This window comes from Acromyrmex echinatior, chromosome 7, assembly GCF_024713525.1.
Source record: "Acromyrmex echinatior isolate Ae372 chromosome 7, ASM2471352v2, whole genome shotgun sequence".
In the NCBI taxonomy this organism is placed as follows: domain Eukaryota; kingdom Metazoa; phylum Arthropoda; class Insecta; order Hymenoptera; family Formicidae; genus Acromyrmex; species Acromyrmex echinatior.
Window position 1 is genome coordinate 13,366,058 of NC_141858.1, and position 27,073 is coordinate 13,393,130.

General features: G+C 31.2%; 1 protein-coding gene across 5 annotated transcripts in view; it reads right to left on the minus strand.

Moving 5' to 3' along the window:
* Positions 1-4,640: 4,640 nt before the first annotated feature.
* LOC105152326 (uncharacterized) overlaps positions 4,641-27,073 on the minus strand; it is a 163,412-nt gene continuing 140,979 nt past the window's right edge. For all 5 annotated transcript variants that reach the window (XM_011066540.2, XM_087407565.1, XM_087407563.1 and 2 more), the window contains one exon: positions 4,641-11,624. In XM_011066540.2, the coding sequence (XP_011064842.1) occupies positions 10,203-11,624 (1,422 nt within the window). In that variant the 3' untranslated portion in view covers positions 4,641-10,202. The remainder of the gene's footprint in view (positions 11,625-27,073) is intronic.

The following is a 27,073-nucleotide window of genomic DNA, read 5'->3' on the forward strand; positions in this document are numbered from 1 at the left end:
TAATAAAAATTTTCTCTTATTAACCTTTACATTCCGGTCAAGAGCAGTAGCTTAAATAGAAAAATATCTAAGGGTTAAGCGGTACAAATCTTAAATAGAAAAATCTATCTAAGAGTTTAACGATGTAAAAATCGGTATAATTGAAGGAGAATTATATCAAGTCTCAAATTTTTTTTTTTAGTGTATGGATATTTTTAAACTAATCACTGATTTTGAAAATTAGGAATCTAATTTTTGAAATGAGTTTCAGTTTATTTTTTTTAACGAGCAGTTTTTGAAGTGTCAACATTTATCTTGCAACAATATTAACAATATTAATAATATTAATAAAAATATATAGAGAATAAGCGATGGTGTGATAGCTCCTTTAGATCAGAATCTATCCTTTGCAAGACGACCCTTCGGGGCATACCGTAATCACGCATTAATTATGATCACTCTGGATGGCACGTAACCATGTAAAATAAGTTCAAGCAACGTGCAACAACCTCTGCTACGTCATTGCGAAAGGAGCGAGGACCTGAAGATTTGCCCTCTATCCCACTCGTCCCTTTGCCTCGTGTTTTAATCTATTTTTCATGTTTTTAATTAAACGGTTCCTCTATGTTCGCGGCAGATGATCTGGTATTCGTAGCCTTTGCGCAGGGAAGAAATTATCTTCTGCCAATGTAACTTCATATTATCATCCTGTTCAATCATGCGCGGCGCTTTAAATGGCTGCGTTACGCATCTTAGCCTGTGTCTCTCGTTGCTTTGCTAAAGCCGGACAAAATTAATGAAGTTATAAGTGATGCGAGATTGTCACGCGAAAGATAGCTTGAAAGTAATCACTTGAAAGCAACTAAAGTAACAGGACTATTATTTTAGTTTAATTTTAATTATTTGTTCGAAAAATAAAATGTAGAAATTCTCACAGAAATTTGAATTATAATCAAGTTGTGGATATATTGGAATCCTTTGCGAATAATTCTACACATCAGCTTTTATATATATATATATTTATAAAATTTACTTTATTATTTAACTTATAATTCTACATTTATAAAGAAGTATATATATTTAGAGAGAGAGAGAGAGAGAGAGAAGAGAGATATTATCTTATTTTTATTGAAACATTGGAATGGTTTTTACTTTTTCATAGATTTACATAAATATATAAAAGAATTGCTACTAGAATTTTATTTGTCACAAAAGTTCAATTTTTACAAAATTATAAATACTTAATGTGTTTCGCGAGAGTAATTTTAGTAATTTAGTAAAAGATTTAAACTGAATAAAGGGTTAATAATTATTTGGAATTTCGTCGATTGGCATACATTTCTTGGTTGAAGAAAATCGTGAACTCTTTCTACACTGTGAATTATATTCTTATATTATGATGGTAATACTTGAGAACTGGATAAAGAATTAACTAAGTCGATTTACATAAATCGTATTCGCATGTTAAATAGTTAGGAATAGAACTGAAGAGGGTCGTGTAGACGAAGGACGTTATATAACGAAACGGAGGCTTTTTCACCCACGTCTCGACACCGTATGACGCAATGCGAAAAGAGTTCATTTGAATGGCGCGTGTGCTAAAATTACGCAGGCTAATACGCGCACTCATGTTACAGCCTTAACGCGTATTGGTTGCGACTATATTTTTATGGATGCTACCAATGCTTCTTGATATAAAAGATTCTGAAGAAAGTTTCATGCATTTTCTCCCTAATATGCTCTAATTTATAATAACATGCAATATTTATCCTTTACAGGACGGGAAAGCCACTATGGCGTTGAAAGAATATCATATTTTGAGGCAAGAAATAAATAAAATAATGAATTATAAATTTTACTCAAAGAAAAACTGTAAGATTGAAAAAAATAGATTCCCGTCCTCTAAAGGTTAAGAGATATCTATTATTATGTAAACATAGAATTTGGTATCATAAAATAAAGGTTAAGAGATATCTATTATTATGTAAAAATAGAATTTTTATCATAAAATTTTAAGTAAAAAGAAAAAGTCTAAATGTTATATATGTATCTTTTATATTGTTGGTGAAAAAAAGAAAGTACTTTTTGCTATATATTTAACACTCATGGCATAAATGTTCAAAGATTAAGAAAATATTCGGGAAGTGTGGCGAGTTTGCTCGATCAAGTGAATAAAGATCCAGTGACTTCATGCCGCAGCTGCTGTCGTCGTTGGGTGGGTATAACTGGCAAAGCATGTGTGCACCGAGGTTGCAACTACCTCGATCGTCCACGTGCAGGATAAGAGTGCATCGGAGTGCACAACGAGTTTACCGGAGGCAAGTCCAGCGTTAGATTTCTTGCCGCCGCACACAGGTGTAATCTCGCACTTTCTGAAGAAGACTGTCATAAGCTAAAAAATAAAATATCTTAGAAGCAACATTTAATTCTGAAATATAACAAAGCTTCATCAATTATATTCCTCTATACCTACGTGCATTTTAAAGAAATAGATACTAAAATAACAAAATTAAAAATTTATTTAAAAATTGAATGATTTGAAGTTTTACTAAAATAAAAATTAATACTTTGTGTGTAATTACAAATTTTTGATATATTGAGAGATTTTTGTTTTTAATTTTATACATATTAGAGAAATTGAGTATAAAATTGAGTATAAAAATTATCCCAAGATGTTAGAAATTGTCTTCGGAAGTGTTTAAAAATTAGATCCTGACACTTCTGTAAGGCCTTTAGTATCCACAAGTTCGATGCATTCTTCGCTAATTTGAATAATTATACTCGATGTAGTAGCGTAAAAGGTCGCGAACAGAAAATTCGTAATAATAGCAATGCTGATAACATATATAGGAAGGTATCGATATTCACCTAATAAACTTTGATAGCGTGAAGCGGCTTGTAATGCCACTATAAACCTGTCTTTAAAATTTGATAAGAGAATAAATGCAACTTACGGTCAGGACTGTCCACGATATTAAAAGATAGAATCAATTATGATAAATATCTATGATAACGAGCAAAATTGCGTCGATTTTACTGTATGAAACGCTTAATCACAACCTGTTTGACTGAAGATCGGAAAAATTTATGTGTGCAGGTGCTAACTTATTTTATAAGTAATTGGTTGATGAAGTTAGCGATTAACCTAGGATCATCTAAATATATTCTAACTTATATATTGCAGTTATTTAAATATTTTATATTTATATTCTAAAATAATTGGTATAAGATAAGAATCATTCTAACCTTAATAATTATTAAATATAGCCTCATAAAGACAAATTGTGTTGAAATATTAATAAATTATTTTACTTTCTATATACTTGTCATCGTTTTCATGATAAGAAAAAATATAATTTATATATATATATATTTTATATATTTTATAAATTATATTTTCTCTTATAAAAATGATATCAAGCTTTCTATCATGTAATCTTTGACATTTAAATTATTCTCAATATTCAGAAAAATATATTTGTTTTTGGCTCTTAACTTGTTTAATCTATTATCTTTTAAAATGTTTTCAATTACGCTGTTTCTGTTTTACGAAACTATATCAAATTGCATAGATAGGCAAGAGTAATGAACGCGGCTAAGAAAATCTATACTCGAGCATGTAGAATCAATTATGATTAGGGATGGTGCACGTTTTATGGTATCCGTATTTGTAGTTTCGCCTGTGGGTTGAAATTTGAAAATTAAGGCGGAAAGCATTTATCGAAGAACGTTAATTATAAATTGAAAAACGCGCATTACGGGCCAAAGATCGGGGTTATGGTTATGTTAATAGCGAAGATTATGATTATGGTCATAATTGTAAGTGGCTAAATGCCGTGAGAGAGATCGGCAATAGGAGTAGCAGAGGCATGCTTGTACAAATATGCGAATATTTTTATAAAACCATTATAAAAATAATTGTTATCTCGCTTTTTATAAACAGTGTGAATGTCTAATTATGATATTTATTAGCACATTATCGACAGATGCACATAATAATATTTTCAATAAAAGTATTAATAATTTTGCAGAAATAAATTTTCGAATATGAAAAAATTCATGCTTTTTTCTTACGTTACTGAATTTAACGTATAAATATTCAATATTTAAGCTTGGAGGCGCAGACTTGATGGCTTAAGTTTAATCTGAGAAAAATGTGCATGTGCATGATATCAACGATAGAATTTAGTTAATATTCTAACAGCAGTATACTTTTGCTCGGCTAATACAATTATTACGAGACAATTATTTGAAGGGCACGAAGATTGCGTAAATACAGGGTAGCGGACAATGCACCGTAATCTACGTATACTTTTCCCGTGCAGCAGAGCGACTTTTATACCTTATCGTAGAATCGATCATTAATTATAGTACGGGACAACAATGGGAGGAGATGCAGACAACAAAAAAGGGGAGGGGTGTGAGTGCCGCTCCATATTCTCTATTTCTGCATGCTTGCAAGCCACGTGTGTGCGTAATAGTTTCCGGCGTTCGATACAACCATGCTACACTTAAGTTTAGATATTTACATCCCAAAGACGTCGATAAAGTCAGTGCACTTACCTGAACGTTCCGTAAATGGCTGTAATATTTTATTTTGCTGAAATATTATGATAATCTTTTAACTAATTGTAAGATATATATTTTGAACTAAGAAAAAGTTATTCGTTTTTTTTTTGGTCATCATTAGTGTTGTATTTTGAAGATCTGAGCAATCGTGAATATTAGTTGCTCATTTAGAAATATTTAATGCATGCCACATAGTAAAATCAATAATTGCAATTCCGAATTTCTTACTCAAATAAAATACAGTGTAAAAGATCTTTAAATAATTCATGCTATATAATTTAAACGATCGATTCGAGATGAAAATAAGGAAAAACAGATGATGATGATGTTCATTCATAATAGGATATGAAATTATTTTATATCTAGGAATTCTAATAATAATACATAATGAGGTATATATCGAAATTTAATAACAACGCAGTGTTATATTCAATAATATCTTTTCTTTATATTTTTTTTATTACTTCTAAAAATTATATGGCGACGATATGGTGGGGTTCTGCATCCAAGAAATGAGAGAGAAGACAGGCGAGCGCAGTGGATAATCAATCAGAGGTTCATCGAAAATTTAATTCGATCGGTTTATTCGTCAGTTTTCTCCTGTCCTTTCTCTCCCCCTTCTGAGCCTTTTTTCGCGAAGACGACGATAAGAAGTGTACTTCTTAGGAATGGGATAGAAGAGAAAAAGGGTTGTGGATTTTGAGGATTATATCACAAAAAAATGGTATCGAAAATGGTGGCGGATTTTGAGGATTATATCACAAAAAATGGTATCGAAAATGGCGACGGATTTTGAGGATTATATCACAAAAAATGATATCGAAAATGGCGACGGAGTTTTGGTTAAGAAAGTATCAAATCCTGCGGGCAGATATTTTACGTATCTCGTCTAAAATACCTGCTTTACATTAAATATCCGCGGATGAAATTTCAATCGATGCGGCCGTTTTTCTCTCGGTTTTGTCATTTTAATAATTAAAAATATTTGTCTGTGATCTTAATAGTTTCAGTCTATGAAAATTAAATACATCTCAAACATGGCAGTGCGAGACTGGTACCGTTTCAACCTTTGAATCCAGAATTGTGCCCATGATGCGGTCATGCCTGCGTATCATTTCTGCTATTAATAGCTTACTGCATTATTTTTCCTGTTATATAATCCTTTAAAAACTTTAATTTGAATTGAAAAAAGAGACAACATTGTTTTAACATTTCATGCCACTTTTTTAATTTTTTATTATACCTACATTATTTTTTAGATCTTTTTAATAAATGAGATAAAAAGTGACAATTTTTTATAGTCTTACTCATATTAGAAAAGTCTATAAACGTAATAGTGCGACATGAGTAAAGATAAAATTTGTATAGTAATCGAAATATTACTTTGTTTCACCTTCAAAATTAATCTGAGAATCCTGAGAATTGCATAAAACAGCACCACACGTTTTTTATTCACGTCATTAATTAATCTGATCATCAGGTGTCTTGACAAGCATCACACTCGCGCATCCACGTGCACTTTTCCAAATTTTACAAACCTTGCCTTTTCGTTATCGTTGAATTCATAAGCATTAATTCGTAAGAATTGTCTTTTACCCTTAGTACTGTCGAATCATTCGTTTCATCTCATTCATCAGAGCATGCTTTATTGAAACTATTCAGAATCCGTTGAAAATATCAGTACGATCTTTGATAATTCAGAATATTTAAAAATGTTGAATTATAAATATAGTAATTTTTATATACTTGATGTGTGGTCAGAAATATAAATGATTCTTTCGCTACATTATTATGAAATGTTTTTCATAATAATGCCGAGAATTACAATAAAAAATGTTTATTGCAAATGAGACAAAGAAAACTACAGGTCTATTTTTCACAAGAAGAATAGTCTATAGTATAATACATTGTTACATTCCGTATATATACGATATACTGAATTTAAATGAAGAACATTGTTACATGTCGGTCCAGTTTCAGTTTCCGGCGGAAATAGTTCACTTTGCTAGTAACTATTATCAAATGTACAACATAATGAGCTCTGCCGTGCATGGGAAACAACTTGCTTTATATTCAATATTACTGTGATAATATACAGACTACTATAGTAGTTTCGCATTTAATTCAGTGGAAGTACACTGTGATCTTTTACGCTATGTAGAATTTAGTTATAAAATATTTTATGTATGAAAAAGAATTCTTTGCGTAAAATTTATATGCTTTATTTTATATTTTATTTTATCATCTCGAAATACAGAAATGTTTTTCTGAGTAGATATTTTCAACGGATTCGTATACTTTATAGGACAGGCACAACATACATAGAACAAATGATCAATGCGCGTGATTGATGAGTAATGATCGTAGACTTATGTACACGGAGTCAACTGTTTACAATAAATAAGTCTTTAATAAATATGCTACTACATATTAATAGATACAAAAAAAAAAGAAAAAAAATCGCAGCGAGGTTTTTTCCAACAGATATACCTATCTAGAGTCGATGAAACTTTTCGAGAAACAAGGAGACGTGGCGGCGTTAAATATAATTACACGTAATTCAAGTAGTATTTGGTAATCAAACAATTTGCAATTGATCTATAATAAAAATTGCAAATAGAAATGAGTAGCGTATTATTTTATAATGTCATCATTTAATTCATTACCAATCAAGCTTTTAGAAACGTTTCTTTTTTTACAGGGATATATTTTTTTAAATTTGTAATCGATTTTATGAAAATTAAATTGTTGCTAATATAGAATTAAAAATCATAAGCATTGCTTTCGTTACAAGAAACTCGTACAGTGCCACGGAAAATAGGGTCTAATACAAATTTATTCGACCGTAAATATTATCGACTACTTTTGTTTGTGAAAATTTTGAATTAAATATTTCATATAATGATAAATCATATATATTTACATGCAACCTAGAAACTTGAACTACGACAAACTGTAATTATAATATAATGGAAACGCTAATTAAGATCTTCGTAATTTTCACATCGGCACTGTTGAGCCCGTCGCGAAACGAGTTCCTGAAATAAAATTGGAAGCGCGAGGAATAACGATCGAGTAGATGGAACTCGAATGACCGGCATATGCAATTTGTGTCGACCTGATTAATCGATCTCCTTGGTAAAATGAGAAAGCCAGTATTCTCTCTTTCTCCTTCCACTTTGCTCCATTATAAATACTGAGATTACATCGAACGAAATTTACTCTACGCATTCCAAATTATACATACGTCGCCCGTAGAAATTGCGTTTTATAGCATTTGATTGCCTGATCGCGAGACAAACTCACAATTTGATTAATCACTTGCAGGAATTTCCTCAAGCTCGCGATATCTAAACATATGTAGTTGAGATAATTCGAAATATTTTTTTCATATCCTACAATTTGTATATGTATAATTTATGCTAGTTAAAAAATTATTTTGTTAATGCACTAATCGAAAATGCTTTGCTTCATTTTCGAAGCGTAATTTTGTTCGCGAGATAACTAATTTTTATTCAACAGTTCGTCTCCTTAATTAAATTGATATCTATTACTATCTCGCAAATTGATTTCATCGTTTATATACCTTTTCTTTTTTTTCAAGTCGCTTATTGTCTTATGCTCCTCGCTTGCTAAAATATCGTCATTAATTCTTTACACTTACGTGCTAATCGCACTAGGATGAAGTTCGGCAGTAATATACAAACAAGCTGTTTTCTATGTCGGTACGTCGAGGTGAGAGCGGTTCATGTCAAGAAAGTATTTGTTTCGCAATTTCTTTCTCTCTCTCTCTCTCTCTTTCTCTCCAGATAAAATATATATTTAATTTCAAGTAAACATCTTAATATTATAATCTGTACATTACTTACTGTGGACTATTATCTAACTTGTACAAATATTACTACGCAGACTTTGCTTTTACATTCGTCGCTATTAGTGCCATTTAATGCAGATCTTGACTTTCCTTGTATCTAATTCAATTTATATAACTCGATTTATTTAACGCTCTTGTGCCTAATAATAAATTAATTATGAGAGAGACCATCACATTAATTAATTTCTAAATATACAATGATGATACATACCTAGATTGTCATGCTGAAAATACTTTGTAATTGTTAAAGCTATTGGAGATGTATCGTTAATGTGAAAGATCTAGTTATATAAGAGAATAATTATTATTGTTCTGATTAAGCCATTTACTGTGAAAGTAATGTAAGTTAAATCTAAAATATATATTTTTTAAATACGTATATAATACTTATACATTCCTTTCAAAGTAAATAGCTTAGCTATATTTATTTGAAACATTCTTACAATACAGTGAATTCTGTAAAGAAGTCGTCTATAAATTCTTTTATAGAGTTATTAAAGTTAAATTTTTGCTGAGAGAAAACATATCAATTTGAAAGTCGATAAACAAAGATTATACTTATCAGAGTTCAGAAATGGCACATTTGTATGCATTATCGACTTACCATCTTGCAATAGATTCGAAAACTATTTGCTCTAAAATGCAATGAAGATTACGAACCACCTAGGAGATACGCAATTACGGCATGACCTGTTTTGCCGCCAGGAAGTACTTTCAGATTAAAGTTATTTCGTGTTCATTTCAGTCCAACGGTTTGATATTCTCTTATTTCGATGCCACCGGTAATTATCCCTTTCGGATAACGAGCATAAAAGACACGCATTGCATCAGTATGCTCTTGTCTCGCTTAAACAAACGCGATCGAAGGCTCTTCGCTTTTACCAATGTTCATCGAATCTCGACACGAACCGCGTCTCTCACCGTAAATGTTTGGGGATCGATATCGAAACCATTTCGGTGAACGCAATTTACTACCGTTACAGATTTTTAACCTTAGTATACATCAAATATTGTCTTTTGTTGTGTTAAATTGTTAATAAATATTGAGATCTTTAATATCTATTAATATATTATTAAAATTAAATTATAGATAATTTTTTTTTATGATTTTTGAATTATCTCAAATTATTTTCATTATTTATATTCTTATCTATTATAAGCTGTATAAATTTTTTATTATAATTATATGGAAAATGTCTAAAGAAATATTTTCTTTATAATTAAATAAGATATTGTTTAAATAAAACTTTAGAGTGATTACAAGTAATTTGATAAAATTGTTAAAGATTTTTTTACATGTTGCTTTTATATTTGCAAACGTATATTAATTATTTTTGATAAAATAGAATATTTACTCGTAGGTTAAAATCTTTATTAAAAATAAATTTTTATAATTATTAGATTAGATTATTCATAAAATTTAATTATGTTAACAAAAAGAATTTTTTTAAATATCTAATTAAATCTTTATTATTCTTATCGAAATTTGTCTGTACTTAAATCTCATGGACTGAAATTTAATACGACAAATAAAAATTTATTTTCAACTTATATTCAATTTCTCGAAATGTTTATGTATTCAAAGTTGATATAACTAAATTGATCTCACTGAAACTGCAGCCATATCGGTCCCCTACGAGTATCAAAATTTTAATATGATACACGTTATGTGTCACCCTTTCGTCGTATGAATGTGGAGTAAGTCGTAACCTACAGTAATTGCTATGTACACGTAAGTTTACAATGACGTTTACGCACAAATCAACCTCCGGCCATTCAGTTACATCGCCAATCTCTCCAATGGGAATCTCGTTGTAGACCGCGGGACCGTGTCATCTTTATCGCAACCACCATCCTCGCAGTTCTTTTCATCTAGCCTAAATGTCGTAATTTCCGTGATAACTTCGCCAGAAGTTTCCAATGTGCTGGACTCTACTGCGACAACGCTCGTGATAGTCGAGGACGACTCCTCGTTGACGAGCGGGGAGTATGATAGCGTAGTCGAAGAGTCCTCATCGGATTCCTGCCAAGGCAAGGACGAGGAAAGGGGAACTGGCGAGAATTGAGGCAGAGGGGTTGTAATATAGGCGCACGTATCTACAGGAACTTTGGTGGTTGACGCTATTTTGCTCTTCGACGTCGCCGAGATCGCTGGTATCGACCTTGGTCGATCCGGCAAATCCGCGATATTCGAGAAAAACTTTCCTATCCTACGCGAGTCCACCGGTTTCATTACATGATTCTTTGAAGACGGTGATAGCTTTTTACGGTCAAACGGTGGCGAGCTCGGCCTTATGATAGAGAAGAGAGCGGTTGACGCACCAGGAGGAGACGGCGAAGAGGACAATATGGCTGTCGAGACCCGCTGCTCCTCGCTGGCGAGCGCCATTAGCGACGAAGAGACCTGGGACAAGGACGTCGTGCCAGGCTCGTACTGCTTCCGGGATGACGATGCCACCATGCTCCCCTGGCTCGTCTGCTGCAGACCCGTCCTCTTCCTCTTCTTCTTCTTCTTCCCGTCCGTCAAATCAGGCTTTTTACTTTGACTATCGGCGACGCTGACGTTTGGCTTTTTCGCATTTGACGTTGATGCTTTGTTCTTACCGAGCGTGAGGTTCCTGCCGCCGTCGTCTATCCGCGACTTCCGCTTCTTCGCCGGCACCGAGAGGGCCTGCCGCCTGCAAGCTTCCTCGCTGGCTGCCCCCTCGCAGGATCTCTTAGATTCCGGCGTGTTGCTGCTGGCGCTGATGATCTCCGATGACGCCTCTACGAGGTCCGTTACTGATTTCGCAATCGATTCCTCAGGGCCTTGGCATTGGGGACCGGGCTGCTCGCCCGATTTACACCGCCGCTTACGCTTCTTTCTCTTCTTTCGTTTGCGACATCTGAACCTGTCCCTACCATCCTTTTCTTGGGATAGTATAGGGGGACAGATGTCAACTTGGCGATGACTGTTGCCGTGATGACGTAATTTGTGTTTGGTATCGTTCTGTGTGTCGACCGGCCGTGTTAGCACCCGGGCGTAGAGTGACAGCTTGCCCAGGTTGTGACCTTTGGCTTGTACTCTCCTCGGTTGACCGTAGCGATTCAAAGCGAGGTACAAAGTTTTATTCGCTGTAGACCAACGTATCGAGCTATACGTGTTGTAGTTTCCGTCGAATATATCCTCCTTGAAGAGGCATTCCATTGCAGTAAGGTCACTCTGAAACAGAAAACAATTAATAAATTCATAAAATAGGCAATTTTATAATGTTGAAAGGGTAATCTTCTAGATGAAGTAGAAGCTATTGACGAGTTTATAAAGCAATTGCATTTATTTGGACTTTTACTTTTAACTTATTATTTTTATTCATTTTTAAGAAAATTTATTGGTAAAGTCACTTTGCTTATTTAGCGTTGTATGATAATTGTTGAAACATATTAAATATTATGACAATTTATTTTGTTAATTGATAATGTCGTGTTTAACTTAAACGTTTCAGTTTTAATGTTCATACTTCAAAGCATGTAAGAGAATTTTCTGTTGGAGGAAATTAAGATTAATTAATTTAAAAAATATGAATTTTATTTTACAAAATATCCAAAAGAGCATTTACAATTCTATTTATAGATATATTAATTATATGTAATAGCGTCGAGTATCTTGTGAAACAAAGAGTAAGGAAAACGCATTTCCTTTGAAATGAAATTCTTGCCCTTTTTCCAGTCACTGGCTCAATTAAGCTCGCAATGCATTCTCGGTTTGTACAGTGCGCGATGTACTCTCAGTTGGCGCTATCCGTTCGTTGCAGGATGCAATAATGGGCGATACACGTGCGCAAAATGAGGTTAATGCAAGTTAAAGCGCTAGTCCATTTCCTTAGTGGGACATTAAGGATAATGCGGAACCGACCAGTTGCTTAACGATGGTATAGAGTAGACATTGTGCCGTGATCTCGCCATTCGCTTTATTATAACTTTGTAGTTGAACGGAAGCAGCTGTATTCTTCACAGACAATTACATTTGTCGGTTTAACTACGGAAAGACGAGTGATTCAAATTGCTTCATCCTATGCTGCGTGGCACATTCTAGTGTACTTTACACGAAGAAATATAATAATTATAAACGCGAAAATAAATTCTATAAATACGTTGAAATAGTTGTCTTGTAAAAATTTGGTTTGTCACTATCAAAATAATAATTATTCGGATTCTAGCATTCTTCTGTAGACGAGTAAGAAAAGCGATCCGAAAGAGTTCAATGCAATTCTTAATAATTATCGAGTAACTTTGTAATGTCGTATAGAAATCTTACCGGCTTGACGCCAATTACAACGCCGCGAATCGCGAAGTTGTAGTAAATAATGATTTCATTAGAAACAAAACAACTAATGGAGACGGCGGTCGCAAAGAGTGCCAGAAGAATGCAACTACCATGCTACTTTATAACTCGGTTGCGCTGCTTGTTCTTCTTGTACGACGGGTAATTTATTGTTACTATATGATGTGTTTTTAAATATTTAACGGAGATTCTCAGAGCAATGCATGAAGAAAAGGACAGCAATATTATGTTTAAGAATAATTTTGTTATATAATTTTCTCGGGAATTAATTTTTTCTTAAATAATGTCCTTATGTTCACAGGATAGTTTTTGTTTGAGAATATTCTTTAAAATATCTTGGAATATTACTTTAATAATCAAAAATATTTTTTCAATATATTTTTAATATTCAGATATATGTGATTATTTATAATCATTTATTTTTGGAATCCTTATAAATACGATCGCAAATTATAACATAATTATTAACCTATTTATTATTCTACTAATGCGCATAATGTTGAGGTGTATCTTTTTGCTGTCATTACAGTTAAACGGTCACTTTTTATATGGCGTAAATTGTTGTTGCTATTCCACCGGTGTTGGTTTTTTTGTCTCAATAAAGATTGTGTGATTCACTTGTGAGTGCAGATAGATGACATTTCGTCGATAATTCGCGAATTAACCGCATTCTCGAGCGAGAATAACTCTGTTACGAATTATGAACAATGCAACTTTTTCTTTATTCGGAATTGTGTTTAAATTGTTCGTACATTTACGTCGCGTACATTTATTAAAGAACTCTCGAGTGCCTGATCATTCGCGAAAGTCCGTCGTTCTATTCTCGTTCTAGTCTTCTAAAGCGTTTCTACATGCTATTCTAGATGTTCTGTGTCTCTTATAATTGATGGTTACTATATGAAGAGGAAGAATTGGTCAGAAATGATCGTTGAAACTTGAGAGTCAAATTTTATCAAAAATATTACATTTATTATTCTTTTTCAATGAATTAATTTTTGCAATATTAATGTGAAGAATATTGCCTGATTTGTACATAAATTATGAATTCAATTAGAATACATTTGAGATGATTCAAATTGCTTTCAGAGGAAACGAATCGTTATTAATATTAATTTTCATCTTGAATTAATTTTGATTTAATATATATATATATAAGAATATTACCTTTATTTTATTCGTATTTAAATATACATGAAAAGATGTAATTCGAGAGAGTAAGCAGCTTGTGCTTTGTTCGGTTCTGGCAGTTAACGAGGTGCAATCGAGTTGACGATAATAATTAGGGTCATGTCGTGATAATGAATTACGTACAATCCTTTATCGTGTAATTGCAGAGTTAAGAATCATTGATTGCGCGCGCATATTTGCACGTACATATGGAACCAGTTATTCGAAGAGCCTTAGAAGTACCGCTGATTATTTTTTATGTCGTTTGATAATAGACCACTGTTATCAGTACTTAAGAAACATTTCTCAGTGCAAGATTAATATGCTTATTTATTCTGTTGATTGTACTAAAATCAGGAATCATCGCATATATCAACAACTAGCTTTCGATAGCGAAAAAAATACGATGAAAGATTTACCAAGACAAACTAGATAGGATTTTGCATATAATAAGACTAAAAAAAACCTCTTTAAAAAAGAAAAAATATATGCCAAGTATATAAAAAAGATATTGAATATTACGTTCCTCTTAATAAAAAACGGATACGAAATAAATGTTAGCCAAGTTTTATAACGCAAGACACATAAGATAGATTAAAAGTGATTAAAATAGTCAACTGGATTATATAGTGAAGAAAAACTTGGCGTGCATTAAAACGCAATATTCTAGGACTAATATGTTTTCATGGTACGGAAATTATTTGTAATACAAATTAATAAAAACAGACAATCATAAAACTGTTGCAAAACTGTTATGTTTTGTGGAACGCAGCCATTAATGATTTGAATATTGATAGAGCCTAAAGCCAAGAGCACAGAGTCTTATATAAAGCATAAGGTATAAGAAATTCAACCAGAGTTCTTTATTTTATGGAAAGAAAGGAAATAAAGGACTTTGATTGATTCATTTTCTTATGCATTATACCTTTTACGTTATGCAGATATTTGTGCTCTTAACTTAAATGATTAATAATTTTTTTTCGACCTTTTACATGAGTTTCTGCCCTTAACAGTTAAATAGTATCACTCTTGTAACAATTCAATTATCGTAATTAAGAAAATTTAGATTATAATATATTTTACATATCTGAAAATAAAGCTTTTTTTCTTTTTGCATTTAATATTGCATCATAAAGATAAGATCTAAAATGATCCGTAAAAAAACTTTAAAAAAGAAAAAAATATACACCATGTGCATAAAAAAGGTATCGAATATTACATTTCTTTTAATAAAAAACGGATTCGAAATAAATGCAATTAGCTAACAAAGGATCATCTCGATTTATACAAGTTAATGAAAATATTATATAATAAAAGTGTTTTTTTTTTAGATTTTTGATTGCGGTTTTTTAGTTTCTGAGTAATTTTAATCTAAAATTTGTTGATGTCAAAACTTCAGATAAAGCTAATTAATGATAGCGTTGCGAATCCGCACGAACATATACGTAATGACGTTCACACGTCAAGCGGTCAAGCATTTTGTATTTTTAATATATTTTATTTCGCATGTAATTTCAAACGATTTTATACAAATTCTTTTAATATTTTATTTACATTATAACTTTATTATATTTAATACTTTATTATATTTAATTTACATTATATTAAACCCCTTATGACAATCTACATATTTCTTTTTTTTTTTTTTCAAGACAAACGTCTAATTTATCCTAGCCGAAATGATCAAAGTAACCGAAAAACATAAACATGTAATTATATACGCAATATCCGATCCTATTTTAGTAAAGATACCGTCAAGATAGAAATTATTTATGATATTCTATTATTTATGATATTCTAATCGTTCTATGGTAAATCGCGTGTAATACGTCAATGAAGAAATGCGATATGAATCTGGCGTCCAACTGCTTAAATGCGTTACATCTAATCCAATTAGTGAATTAATTGCGTTATTAGGTATCGGTTCGAAAGGATAACACGCACCGTACCAATAATCATAAATCACGGGATCGAATTCTTAATTTCATTTATATGCTGTAGTAGTCACGCTACTTGCGATATTATCAGATTTATATCGTGTAGGAACAATCCCGAAGTGTGTGTGTGTGTGTGTGTGTGTGTGTGTTTTAATAGCGCAATTTTTTTGTTAGTAAAGCCATCTTTCATATATTTGCTATGGAAGACTCCATACATTAGGTATATATTATATTTCTAAAAATCTATTATATTTCTGTCTTATATTCTTCTTGTTCCTTCCTTTTTTCGATATTTAACATATTATTTTAATAGCAAATCATAGCAAACCAATTTTCAACTAGAATTCCAATTAATCCAACTACATTTTTTTAATGCGGGTCTGGTATCCAGATTCGTGGCTGCGCATTGGCATGGCTGTCGAGTCTCGGGTTATGGAATATATTCTTGTTTCGACATTAAGAAGAGCTGCGCTCGTAAAGCACGCGAAAAATGACGTTGGTGTCTACCACGCGAGAAGACACATTACCAGAGGGGAGTTGCCAGTGCAATGGTTCTTTAGCGGCGCGGCATTGGGTAATCTTCCGTCTGTCGAATTGTCTCTTTAACTTCAGCCAGCGGGCGTATTCTGACGAGTATCCCGCTGTGAGATGTTAGGATTGGTATTCGCGTATAATATGTTGAGAAGACTCCGGAGAATTAATTCGATATTGCAATTATCAAGAACTTATATGTTAATATGTTTCGTCGTGTGGACGTAATGCATGTCTAACAATATTATGTATAAATATATAAATTTTGCAGTCTTTTTTTATACATTACATACAGAAGAAATATTAATATTATTAATATTTTTCGATGTATATAAAACATTATAATTTTCTAATAATGATTTTTTATTCGTTGAAACTTATATGCTGAATTATTATAAATTCGTGAAAAAATGTATCGAACATTTATTTAAAAAAAAACAAAAAAATGACGGTTATTAATTATGTAATCTATATTACTTAAGATATAATCGGAGAATCAAACTGCCCTAAATTTTGTTAGATTTCTAAAATATTTCTGTCATGAATGTCATCCGATCAAGTCGACATTCACGATCCTATTTTTGTGCGATAACATGATTTATTCCCGTGATTTTTAAATTGGAATAATAAGACAAAAATTTGAGAAATCTAAGGGAAACGAAGGTGAGAGTTGAAGCCACGAGTACTATGAAGGCGTGTTCATTTCCGTGGGATTATTTAGAGGTATTCTTTCAAACGCCCACCGGTCACCCACGAGCCACCAGTCGTCGTTACAACAAGAGGGATCCCCGAGTTTGTCTCTTTGGTTTAAACGAGATGGTTCGAATGGAACTCGAGAGTGAGACTCTCTCGAACTCTCTGTTCTTCCACTTTCTTCTACCTTCTGACACAGACATATACGCAGCGCATAAACAGCCGTCTATCATAATATTTGTGCTCGTGTCGGCGACTTGAATTATGTTGTAACGACCAGTCACGAGAAGAAGACGATCCGAAAGAAAGAGTTACGTGTATTCGTGCATATGCATGAACAAGGGGTTGAGGAGTAGCGGGGGGGCTTGTGGGTGCATGGGCCTGATGTACGATGGGCCAGATGAGGACGAGAGTCGTGTCCGATTTTAACGAGAATACACCCAGATTGGATTCTGATAAAATATCGAACTTTATCCCAAACTGAATCCACGATGGGCGGGAAAAACGGCTCTCATGGATTCTTTCATCCCGATGAATCAAACGCGAGATTTCGACAAGTCTTGAATGCTGCTCAGATCATCATTTTCCTGTTGCGTTTATTTGAATATTTTGAAAAAGTGCAGATAAGGGCACTATTCTTTTCATGTATATATTTTATTAACAGGACTGGGCAAAATATATGTATTTTATATTTATAAAATATATATAAATACAAAATACTGTCAATCTTAGTAACTACTCTAACTGGACTGTATCGTTGATGTAGTTTCAATTAGAATAGATACTAAGATTGTCAGTATTTTATATTTTGTATTACAAATACAAAACAAATCTTAATGAATTTTGATTTAAAAACTAATATGAAATCGAAATAAATTTTGAGATTATCACTTATCGATATTTAGCATGTATATCTTTGTTATTCGAGATAATTTTAATGGTCGCGATAGTTCTGAAAAAATAAAGAAAATACCTGATTTGGGTTATAATTTATGGATCCAGATTCATCTTGATTACAAGCATGTTACATACGTGTTTTATGTGCGTAAAAACATAGCTGAAGATAGATACATTCTAAAACCTGCTGCTGGCGATATGGTTACAAAGATACAAGATCTATTATTTATTACTTCATCTTTAATTAGCTATGTGTTTTTAACTTCACATTTAAAAATTTTTCTATTTTATAACTTCTCAGATATCATACTAATTCGCTAAATCTTATTGGTGTTTTATCTTATTGGTGTTAATACAATAGAATGTGTTAAAATTATCAGTAATATTTGTATTATTTTCAGTAGTATTTGTATTATTAATAAAAAACATAATAAATTTCTAAATTTAATTTAAAAAAAATTTTTTTATCATTTTACTGCAATAATGTATTTATTTGTGCATTTATAAATATGGTATTTGGAAAATTATTATTATTAATTTTTCTTACTTGATAGTTATGTTTTTTCTTAAATTTAAAAATGGAAAACTATAAATATATTCAAAAATTAATATTTTTGCAAGATTTAAGTAGAATGCCAAATTTCTATAAAACAGAAGGCAATACTTTCTTATACGTAAGTCATAAATTACGAAGGCAATGAAAACACTTCTCTATATAACAAAGCACATGTTAATGAATCCCTTCAGGATATCTTTAAAATTTACGTGTTCGATGACACGACTGACTGACAGAGCGAGAAAACATCAGTTTTCCATCGGCCGATTGTCATGTGAGCGAAGCACATGTGTGCTGAAATCGTAAAAAGAAACTTGCTTCGCGGCGAGAAAATCCGAGAATTGACTCACCCTGAGATCAACGAATCTGGAGTCGCCTGGACCGTATTTATGTGTGACACCCTGTTTCTCGATAAGGCCGGCAGCTAATTAAACTTGAAAGCCGGCTGAGCTACAAGAAACACCCCCCCTGCTGTTGTTTGACGTTGTTCCATGTTTAAAACAAGGTCCATGAATCGTTTTCGACGACCAACGCGAGATTCCAGTCTGAGCGTGTAATGTTACATGAATGAATACAATCATTTAAAAATTTTTATTATTATCATATAAAGAATTCAGAACAAAATTCATATTTTTGTCTATAAATTGTCACATTTGATAAAATTTCCAAAATAAAATTAAAAAAATTTTTATTAAACTATAATCTCTTCGATCTTTTGTATAAATCATTGAATATAAATAATTTTTATTTTAGGAAAGAAACGGATTTATAAAAGTATTTAATATTATTTAATATATAAAATCAAATTTAATTAAAATATGATTAGATTTTCAGTTAAATAAAATATGATTAGATTGAAAGAAGAAACTGATGTTGCTTATCATTTCCAAACTTTATTTCCGTAGATTCATGCTATAATTAACCGACACGTTACATTTTCTCACTGCCTTAGCAATGGTGAGTTATTCCGCTTTATTCCAAACTATTAGAACTGAGTTTCATCTTATAATTTAAACAAACAACGCATACTATGCTGAGAGTGAAAATAACTTGATCGGTAAAGAGTTACATGCCGTTATTTCGTTTGTAACAAGTTCAATACTAAGCTTCCGAAATAGCAGTCTGAAAATATTTCCGCAAATACTGTATATTTTGCTTACGTTTTATGGTTCTAATTTCTCCCGGAAGCAAGTAGATTGAAAATGTAAAATAAAAAAATATATTTATGTAAAATAAACGATAAAAATAAGATGAATTGTCATTGTATTTGAGTAGTAAACGTAACATATTTGCCTTATCACGTAATAAAATTAATAAATGTTATTTTATCGACAATTCTTTTTAGATGTTCTGTTTTATGTTAAGTGTCGCGGAAAAGGAATAAATGGCAATCGAACGCTAGCAATAAAATTTAAAACAGGCAGGAACAAAACCTTCAGTGAGCTTTATCGCTATTTATTCGTCTCGTTCGGTTTTATTGAATCGTGAGTTGTCCCGATCCGATCGCGGAAAGAAAGGAGACTCGAGTTACTCTGGATATTCAACTGAATCGCCATAACCACTCCCGCTTATCTCCGACTTATAGCTCGCTTCGGCTGCGTGTTAATTTATATCTGTCTACTATCTATCGCAAGATGGGTAAAGGTTGGTACGGAATCGCGTCTCATCAAGGGATGCCTGCGGCAGCTCTACTTATCAATGCGTGGGCGACTGGCTGGCTTGCCTCGTTACATTCACAACTTGTTCTTTTTTTTACCACTTCGATGTGGACTTTCTCATATTTCGCGAGATCGAAAGGTTAGAGGAAATGGAATTGATGAGCAACATCGAGGAAATGTATCAACCATGAAAATTATTATGATACTGAAATTTAATATTAAAATACTTCCACGGAATTTTCTTTTGAGCAGAAAGTTTGCTCGATGTTGGACAAACGGTAAAATGTTAAATGCTAATTTATATTATTTTTGTATCTTATTTTTGATTTTTTAATATTTACACGGAAAAAACCATTTTGCTGAACTAAAAATTTAATTAGATAAAAATCTGAAAATAATTTTGTTGGTTCATTAGATCGATATCTAGCTAAATCACAGTATAAGATTTTTTACAAATCGTTTTTTACAGAATCGTTTTTTTTTGTGTAGTTAATAAATAAAGTAGATATTATTACATAGAAACAATATTTCCTATAAATTAACAAATAATAATTTGTGTACTAATACAATATAACAAACTGTAAATGCGACAAAATGTAAATTTTTTAAATTAAAATAATACTGCGTATGTCGTTCTTTCTTGCAACAAGATATATAATCGAATGTCGTTAAAATAAAAATGAATGAGATAGCTTGATGTTTGCACCTCCCTTTTTGTATTACCTTCGGGTATTATCAAGTCTTTCATGCGGATAGCATGAAGAGATGCGCGGAGGCCGCAGGGTGAACGAATTATGGGCTTGCGGAGTGGAAAATGTATATACAACCTCCGCGAAGTTAACACCCTATTTTCAGAATTTTGATATGATTGATGAAGTTTACTGGCTCTTCCTTAAAGAGTTCTAAAGTTTCTAATTTCGTTCAAAAACAATTTTACTGATATAATGAAAAATAGAAGTTTAAATATCTATAGTGCCAACTTTATGTTTTTATTATATGAAAATTGATAACAATTTTTTTATTTTAATTACAATTAATTTGGGCAATATCATTCGCGATAAAATTTTTCAAACGCTGTTTAGAATTCTTATGAGATTTCCAAAAATAAATTATAATTCAAGAAACTTCAAAAAATTTTTACCTAAGGATTGAAAAATTCATTAAAACTTGATTTATTAACTAATTGCCAGAGTTCTTTTTAATAAATTCCTTAAAAGAAAAGCATAAAAAGAATTAATTTTTCTCTTGAATTGTGAAAAAATACGATTAATATTATGCAATTGAGAATGTTCAATAGTCTTTTTTAAATACAATGCAGTTTCACAATATTCTCAAATGGATGCATAGCAAAGAATCACCATATTCCGCATTGCAATTGCCTGATCGAATTATGACTTGAAGAGTGATGTTTCATTTATCCATTTTTGTCATACAGAGAATCTCTTTGTTCTTCGTTTTGTATGAGAAAACGAAGAACAAAGAGATTCTCGGATCTTTGTATCCTATAGCCAATTAACTGACTTTAAAAGTTTGTCGTACGGAAAAAACGCACAAATGTAAACCGAATGGTAAGAAATGATTATTCAATACCGGTAACTTTGTGCCGGATGTTATGCATTGATTTTCATTTTATTGCGTGGGAATGATAATATAATCTGATTTGAAATCTCGCGGCATGTTACTTTATGACATCGATAAGCATCTCAGAGTAGAACGTGATTTCAAAGTGATACAGGAAGTAGGTAGTGGAATCTTAGGTCAAATGCTTTTCATACGGGAGCTTCGCAAATATGTTTCATGTTTCATAAATATTAATCCATCTTATTTTACATATAAAGTTCTTGGTTTTTAATTCAGCTTAATTTTAAGCTTATAAAATATGGATATTTTTCTTTATATTTTTCTTTATTTTTATGTAGAACTATAGAACTATAAAGTATTATTGAAATTCTATGTATGAAACTTTTTTTTATATTATATTAATACAATGTGCTAATTTCATAGGGATCAATATCAAAGTGAAATTTAACATGTTATTCTATTGATATAAAGAAAACAACTACAATTCTAATAGCACTATAGTTCTACATATAAATGTAAAGGAGTTCCGCATTTTTTATACAAAAAATAAAAAAATGAAACAATTAATGCGTTAATCTCGATATTCACTTATTTTTAGATAGAGTTCCAGTTGCAATACACTGCTACATATACCTTTGTACATTCAGTCCTTAGTACATTAAGGATTTATAGTCGATTTTTATATTTAAGGTCATCTTATTATACTTAAGTATAGTATTAAAATATCATGGATCAATCTCAAAGCTATAATAGCATTTTAAGATATATTATTTAAGATCTGCCTGCGATCATATTTTTATTTCTATTTCTATAATCTGTAAGATCTTTTTGTTCAATTTATTTTTTTATATTTTTTTTCTAAAAAAAGTTTATGATTATTTTTCAACATTTTCGTTATATTAACAAATAGGTTTTTTAACTCAAATATAAAAATTTGTATTTGATAAAAATTGAAATTTGAGCAACAATGAAGATGAAATTTCAGAGTAAAATTTGTGGCCCAAAAACAGGCCTAGATTGCAAATAGAAAGTTAAGAAGGTCTTAAAATAAGGATGGATTACGAATAGCGTCAATATGATTAAAAAGGTCACTGAAAGCGTGATCCGATATCTCGAATAATCATCCGCACGTGTAACTAAACTTCCAATTAAACATTATCCGACCTCCGCGGCCCTCTCTTTACAACGAGATTTCTATACATCTCCGATTTCCATTCGCCGGGATCCGCCTTTGAAGTTGCGCGGCAAAAGGCCTCGAATTCCACCGGATATAAATTAAGTATTTAAGATAATTAGCCGAAGCCCGTGTTTCTTGTGGAAATCAGACGTAACCTCGCGGGCATCGATATTATCTCGATGCGATGCTCTTTCTAAGAGTTTCCTTCATCATATTTATGTGGTCCGATTTACAAATACTTAGATCAAAGTCTGACCAATTCGTTATTTTAAATAGGCAAAATTATTAATAATTTCAAGTTAGATATCTCATAAAATTAAAGAGATCATAATTGATAACAAAAAATAAATAATATAAAGTTCATACATTAACAAATAATTTTACAACATACGTATATTAATAAATTAAAAGCTAAAAAATTTCTAATAACAAATATCAATCATAGTAACCCATGATGCCACGTGTCATATCAACTAGACTTTGATTCACGTATTTCTACATTTTCGCTCACATATAATACGAATAATACGAATTGCCCTGTGGTTATTTCCAACTATCCGTTTGCTTAAACAATAACCATCGAGCTGTCTTCGCGATGAAACGAAGCGTGGCGCTTACACCAATCCCTCCGGCAAAGTAATGCTTATAGCAGTTATTGCTTGTAACTCTTCATCGATTGCAATACATATGTACCCATATAGAGTAAAGTAAACGTGAAAACTATATTTCTTGACGAGTAAATTTGAATTAAAATTGATTAAGTTTAATTGTTATCATTGAAATAATCAAATGATTAAAAAATTAGATTAAAGAATTAAATGCATAGATTTTAAAAGTGACTATGAATAATTTTTTTTTATTTAGTCCATATTACAAGATTATTTGTTCTGTTTTTCACATCATCGTTTTCAATGTATCGCTACCGAGCAGGTCAACACTTTTTATTTAGCTGCCGGATCTCCAAAGCCGTAAGTTGCTAAGCTTTATGCAACGATTATGCACGAATTCGAAAAGATCTTATCAACAAGAATGCGAGATAATCAGCGAGCCAATTTACTGTCAATTTTCGTACAGTATAATTTAGCGTAACATAATTCCCGATATGGATCACATGAAAATCAATTATAATTCAATTGGGGTAATCAGGTCAATTTTTTTTTACGTATTCTTTTGAATAAAATTGAATAAACAAGGAATTTTTGTTGTGCAGTTTTTAGGAAAAATTAATATTTACTTTATTTTATGGAAAATATAGAATACAGATATTAAATATTCTAAAAAAAACTAGAAGATATATTTAATAGTTAAAAAAAACAAATACGTATTATTTATTTGAACAAAAGTGATGTTACACTTATTATGGAAATGTTAAAAAATCAATTGATTTTATTTTTTGATTTATAGATACGAAAATAAAAAAGAAAGAGGAGAGAGTTTTATCGTACGGAGATTTATCACGATCAATCATGTGAATATATTACCTCGGACTTTTTATCTCATTGAAAAAGAGCTTGAGGCATTTAACGAGACGCGGCAATCTTCATTCAGAAGCTTTCTTGTTTCATTTCTTTATCATAATTTCGCAAATGGATAGAAGTTACAACACGAATACTGCTGCTAAAGCTGACTTAATTACGTGGTTTTTATCACTTTCCTTTTACCTTTATTAATGCACCTTGTTACAAAACGAATTTATTTCTTCTCGCGCGTATGTTTATACGATGAGAAGCGCGATAATTTTACGTCGCGAAGTACTTAACGCAAATTTCATCCTGTTTATTAGCAAGAAGTTGAGGCGTCGTAATTCTTTGCGACACGTAGAGCGCACCGCGGATTTATTTATTCGACATTTCTTTTCTTTGCTGTGTATAGTGACGAGTTTATTGAGACGGTCAGATGTTAATATAATAAGTTTGATATCTATTTATTTTTGCATGGATATTAAACTAATCTATCTTTCATATCACATACACGGAGAATGAAGATTTTGCTGAAGTCTAAAAATTAAGATAAATATAGATTTGAAAATAATTTTATTTTACTATCAAAATAATTATGTAGGGAATTCAAGCATAATGAGCAACCATCAGAATAATTATGTAGGAAATTCAAACATGATTGAGTTGTAAAAAATTTTGACTTTTTAGCAATTAACTGGAGCGTTTTATGCATTAATTTTTCTGATTATTAGTGTAAGTATTATACTTATGCACATAATTTATATACATATTTTTATATAGTTATTTGTTTACAAAAGTAAGAAAAAAATTGAATATTGAACTATAACGCGATTAAATTTAGTATTAAAAACTTTAAGAAATTATTCTAGCTGTAACAAGATAATTATAAACAAGAATCACATGAATAAATATAATAGATCTCAAAGATATTTTAATATTTTATGATTTTTTCTCGTTATCCTAAATTAATTCTAATAAGAATATAATTAAACTTTCTGGTTAATCTGACATTATAATCTGCACATTGCAATAACAATGGATAAATCAACTAATTATTTTTTTTAATAATTATGAACTAATCTCTCTTAGCAATATAAACGTAAACTCGGAAACATTCTCTATTCTTGGAAAATCACGAGAAGAGAGTACGTCCTCTCTTTCCGTAATGATACGTCGTATTGACTCGTACTTGCCCGCCTATTTGCCATAACCATTTTCCAGAAGAATTTAAAAGAAACATCATATTCAAAGTAGCAGGTATCGGATAGTCATTAAATTACTGTATGTAAAATTGTCTAAGTACTAGCTATTTTTTACTTCTCAGAATTAAAAATATGGTTATTTTACCTTATAAGTTTTTTTCTTATAATAGTTTTTCGTTATTCGAGACTTAAATTAATGAAAATCAATTTTATTAATTGCAGGAACATATTGTTCCGCGCGTTTGTTGTTTCAAGCAACTATATAGAAATTTAATTACATAGCAGCTGTATACAAGAAAGCGAAATGAAATAAATTCATAATTTTTATTTAAAATTTTATTTAAAATAAAAATTGAATCTTTTTAAATGAGCTTATAAATTTAAATGAGCTTATAGATTTGTTTTATTTTTGCACTCCGCGGTTTTTAATTATTTTTCAAGAATTTTGTATTAGATCCAATTCACAATCAATAATAGAAATTTATACAATTATGCATATAATACGTACGCATATAATGACGTTGCATATACAAATTAATATGTTAATACATTTTGATTAGGCCGACAACTTCGTGACGAATACCTGTCTTAGTAATCACAGCTGGCATGTACAACAATAATGAGCTATTCGTGAAAACTGGTTCAAATGATTTTCGAATAATGTTATACCTATTACGCATTTCATTCGTGCAAGTAATGGGCCGACAGTGTACAGTCGTACATTTCCGTACACCATATTGTGGAAAATCAACGAGCTCTACAATCATTACGAGAGTAACAGTGAATAATAACTAGCGGATATCTCATCTTAGTGGCATTTTATAATTCTGTTCAATATGCTTATTAGCGGCGATGTATGTGTGATCTGTCTTCGATGTATCTGTTCATACGGATCTCTAGCATCTGGTCGTTACGTCTATTCCGGAATATGACAATGCATATTTATTTTTATATCAACTGTCTCTATATAAATATAAAAAAAGAATATAAAATATTAGGTGTTGGAATTAATTCGTAGCGTTTTACAAGTGATGGGAAGTACTTTCATTAATGTATTTTTTAATGCTCATGTGAAATAAATAACATTCTTTCATTAAAAACGCTACGAATTAATTCCAACACCTAATATAATTTAATTTAGATATTTTACTTTAGTAATATTCGTCAGTAATTCTTTCCGTTTAAGTCAATTTTATTTTAAGAAAGATAAGAGTTGAGTTAATATCATCTTACTGTGTCTTTTCTATTTCTTTTTAAACCTGAATTACATTAAATAATTCTTGAATTACATTTTATATTATTTTATTAAACGAAATTGAAATCGAAGTAATTAACAAAATTTTATCTGATTGCATTTTATCCTCAAGCTCAACTCATCAAAATAGTTTAATTATTAATCGTTTCGAGCTGAGGAATTATCAACGTCGCAATGTGAATGTCGATAATATCGCATTTACATAGACATGCATTT